Genomic DNA, 3834 nt, shown 5'->3' with positions numbered 1-3834 from the left:
CTTTTCAGATGATTTCAGATGGAGTTAGCCTGATGATAATAGAAAGAAGGATTCATAAGGACCAAACCAAACTGTTAAAAATTTGAAATATGGCTATATAACATTTGAGAGCACATCCTTGAACCATCCGAACTATTTACTACGAGTTGATGGAGGATTAAATAGCTTACCAAACTTTTTGTCTAAAGTTTATTACCGAGTTACATATAACTATATATTTCCATTAAAACTACTGTAGATGATTTGATGCAGACAATCAAACTATAAATACCTTCAGATATCCGAAAATGAGGTCGTTACGTTTATATATTTTAGAAAAAAAGCTGGTTACACCTTATTTGTGTTTACAACAGATTAATCGCGTTAGGAAGCAGAGATCTCAACCAAGAGTCTTATCAATCGCTTAATATCGTCTTGTGGGAATCGCTTTATTGTCTTACATTCACTTACATCCTGAAATAAAACAAATCAACAAACATTCGATTTTTCGAAAATACTAGATATTGGATTTTCTTAACAAGTTAAGAACGAGTATCTTATTTTTGACTAAAAGCAGTCCTGAAATACAAAGTAAAAATTTTGCAGCAAACATTTAATTTAACAAATATCTAAAGATGAACAAAGGTATTTATTGCTAGAAAATAGAAATTTTTGAATAATTTTTATTCTCAGTAGAAAATTTTATTATTTTTTGTCACATGCCATTTAACCTAGAAAGCTAACTACGCTCATTTTATATTTTTGACATTACTTTTATTCTCTTTGAGAAAACTTTTCATGAAATGAACTCCCTGTACCAATGCGAAACAAAACACGATAACAAATTAATTCAGGTTCACTTATAAATCTCAAATCACTTAACATTTATTTATGCTGATGTTTACGCCGATGATCACAATATCTCCCCCGTTTCTTCCGCCTGACTGCTTGCTCCTTTGTGGAAGATATTTGTTGTGCAAATAAAAAGCCACAAAATCGTGTTCATGTCGTTTTCGTTCATGTTGTCTTCTCACTCGTCGTTTCGCTTTTATTTATTTGTGAACTCTTTTTAAATGCAGAAATTACACAGACGATTGCCTCTTGATTGGCGGTTACTCCAACGAAACCTTGAAACTTTACTTTATCTCGTGAGCTGTTCGATTTGGTCCTGTAAAAACATAATTACGCTTCAAGTTGATCAAATCAACCGAAAGTAAATAAACAAAATAGGAAATAACTGAGAAGAATTCGGAAATATTTCGATTGAAATAGGAGCATTTCTAGTGATTCTTGCTTTTTTTGTGTCGTTAGGTTGATGTCACAGAGAAGCCGCCTCCAAATTCCGGACAAAAATCCAAAAGATAAACAATTAAAAGGGATCATCTTACAACTAAAATATATCCTATCTTTGACCGAATGATATTTTCTTAGGACTATGCAAGCGAGGTAGCTTGAATAAACATCTTTCGGTTGCACATGACTCAATATCAATCGACGACAATCGAATAAACCTCAAATACGTAAATAAATAAATAAATACGGAAATCGAGGAGAAAAGAGAAGCACAAAAGAAAAAAAGACCAAATCGGGGCAATCAAACAACATGCTTATAACAACATCGACAAAAACAGGAGTAAAAGAAAATAAAAATTAAATAAATGTATACAAATTGTGACAAATGAAAAAATGCCGACATTAATGAATATGTCTCAATCGTTTAGGTTCATTTATTTATTTATTTAATTTCTTTTACAGTGTGTCATGTACAATTTTTATTTCTTCTTGTAACATGAGATGGAAGAACACGAAAGAAATGTTTATAAATTAAAAGCGTCATTATTATAACTACCTATAAGTGAATTATATTTTGTACAAATAAACCGAGTGAAGATTCAATCAAGCAGAAACCTTCGGATATGACTAAAAAACGTGCTTTTTTGGTAAAAAAAAAAAATATTTAATTTTCTCATGAACTCGGAGACAAATTTAATGAAATAAACAAATAAATGAAGTGATCAGGAAACTTTTTTGACTTCTTCTTAAATTAAAAAAAAACGACATGTTCAATTTTTCGTTAAGAAGGAAGCACGTTGTTTAAAATTTAAAATTGATGAGAACCAAATTGTATGCAAATCTCAATAAACACGAAATTCTCAGTAGCAAAAAATCCATCAAAAAATTTCTTTTATTGACCAATGGATCAATCTTTCTCTTACGCAGAAAATTTTGAGGTCTCTTTGACTGATGATGACAGTTCGAGACAAGTTCCATTTGTTGAAGATCTCGTAAAGTTTCGTACAACAGAATTTTGACAAGACTCCCTACGGCGCAGATTTGTACAGGAAAAAAAAACAGAGGACAAGACACACAATAAATAAACAAGAGAGAAATAGACAACAATTCCAAAGATTACAACACCATCAAAAGGTATTCACAACACGAAAATGACACATCGATCAACTTTTTTGTGGTGTTTGCCAGATTGTGTCTCGAGGGACTTCTTGAGGCATCATGAATGAAAGAGATGGTCATTTCCAGGTGATTTTTATTTTTTTATTCTCGAATCGAGATATCGCCATTCTTGTTGATCCAATCCAAATAATGAGAAACTCTAACGAATCCTGTTGGAATTTGGGCTTCACATCCCTTCTTGGCGACGAAAGAAACAACTCCGATCTGAATAACTTCGCCCAAGTTATCGTCGTCGACAACTAATGGACCTCCTGAATCCCCTTGGCATGTTGATTGGTTCGCGCTATCCCATCCGACGACACATAACGTAAAAGGCTTAATAAGTCTTCGTCCGAAATGCTTGCGACATTCTTCGTTTTCGATGACTTTTGTGTAAACGTACATCAGTTTCGTCGAAACACTTTCGTGATCTCCAGTTTTACCGTGACCCGAAACGGTTGCCTTTTCACCCACAAATGACTTGTCTTTTTGACTGTAACTTGGTAGCTGGATGGGCTTAATGTTTTCCGTGTAAGTCAGTTTTTCGGGCAGAATAAATAGAGCAATGTCGTTGTTTAAGGTTTTTGGGTTGAAATCTTCATGTTGAATTGTTTTGGTGACAGTCATCTCGATGGCGGGATCTTTCATATCGATCGAACCGAAGCCCATATCGAAGGAATCGTGTCCAACGGTGCAATGGCATGCCGTGAGAACGACAGTTTCGGAGAGAATTGAACCGCCGCAAATGCTGTACGAATGAGCACCTTTCTTGGCACGACTTCGGGCTTGGTAGGGGAACTGCCCGAGTTTTGCAGGCCATCCATTGACGATGCGAGAAGAGGAGGAGGAGCGACGAACATCTTCGGGGAATGCAGGTTGATGGAAATTGAATCCAGGAAAGCCGGGAATTTGAGGAAGGCCGGGAACGCCAGGGATTTGAGGAACTTTAGGAAATTCAGGAACACCCGGGATTTGAGGAACTTTTGGAAATTCAGGTACGCCGGGAATATGGGGCTTTCCTGGATGTCCGGGAATTCCGGGAATGTTCCACTATTTGTGAAAAAAAAATTAAATTAAAATTTTTTAATATATTTTTTAGATTTTTAACGAAACTTACTTGAGGATTAGCACTCACAGATGCCACTAAAAGTAGAAAAATCCACATCTTTAGTGGATCTCAATTCAAAAACTAAACTTTTTGAGCCAAATTTGATTAAATTTATACAAAACCTTATCTCAGTAAGTGACATTTGTGACATTATCTTTACAAGTTACTCACAAAAAAATCTTATTTACAGCAAATTGTTGACATTTTGACACTTTGATTGAACCTTCACGGTCACTTTTCTAACAAAACACTTGGAATTCACCATTTTTCACTTCATCGCAATTTAAATTCCCGAT

At 34.7% G+C, this 3834-nt stretch overlaps 1 protein-coding gene across 2 annotated transcripts; it reads right to left on the bottom strand.

The window, feature by feature from the left end:
* Positions 1 to 2507: 2507 nt before the first annotated feature.
* On the bottom strand, positions 2508 to 3625 carry LOC134830963 (collagenase-like). 2 transcript variants are annotated; one of them, XM_063844583.1, is made up of 3 exons: positions 3548 to 3606; positions 3427 to 3480; positions 2508 to 3390 (listed from the first exon to the last, which is right to left on the bottom strand). In XM_063844583.1, the coding sequence occupies exons 1-3, from the start codon at positions 3593 to 3595 to the stop codon at positions 2533 to 2535; spliced, it is 960 nt and encodes a 319-aa protein (XP_063700653.1). In that variant the 5' UTR covers positions 3596 to 3606; the 3' UTR covers positions 2508 to 2532. The 2 variants fall into 2 exon arrangements, with proteins under 2 accessions (XP_063700653.1, XP_063700652.1); XM_063844582.1 differs by having other exon boundaries at positions 2508 to 3480; positions 3548 to 3625.
* Between the last annotated feature and the right edge of the window lie 209 nt (positions 3626 to 3834).

This window comes from Culicoides brevitarsis, chromosome 2 (genome assembly GCF_036172545.1).
Source record: "Culicoides brevitarsis isolate CSIRO-B50_1 chromosome 2, AGI_CSIRO_Cbre_v1, whole genome shotgun sequence".
Classification (NCBI taxonomy): Eukaryota; Metazoa; Arthropoda; class Insecta; order Diptera; family Ceratopogonidae; genus Culicoides; species Culicoides brevitarsis.
Note: the sequence above shows the minus strand (reverse complement) of the source record. Positions and strands in the feature narration are given on the sequence as shown.

What these genes read in the sequence shown, in the direction of transcription:
- LOC134830963 (XM_063844582.1), bottom strand. Translation starts at nt 3,595, where the DNA reads ATGTGGATTTTTCTACTTTTAGTGGCATCTGTGAGTGCTAATCCTCAA. An exon ending in CTGTGAGTGCTAATCCTCAA is followed by an intron (nt 3,481 to 3,547) that starts GTAAGTTTCGTT and finishes TTTCACAAATAG; the next exon opens with TGGAACATTCCCGGAATTCC.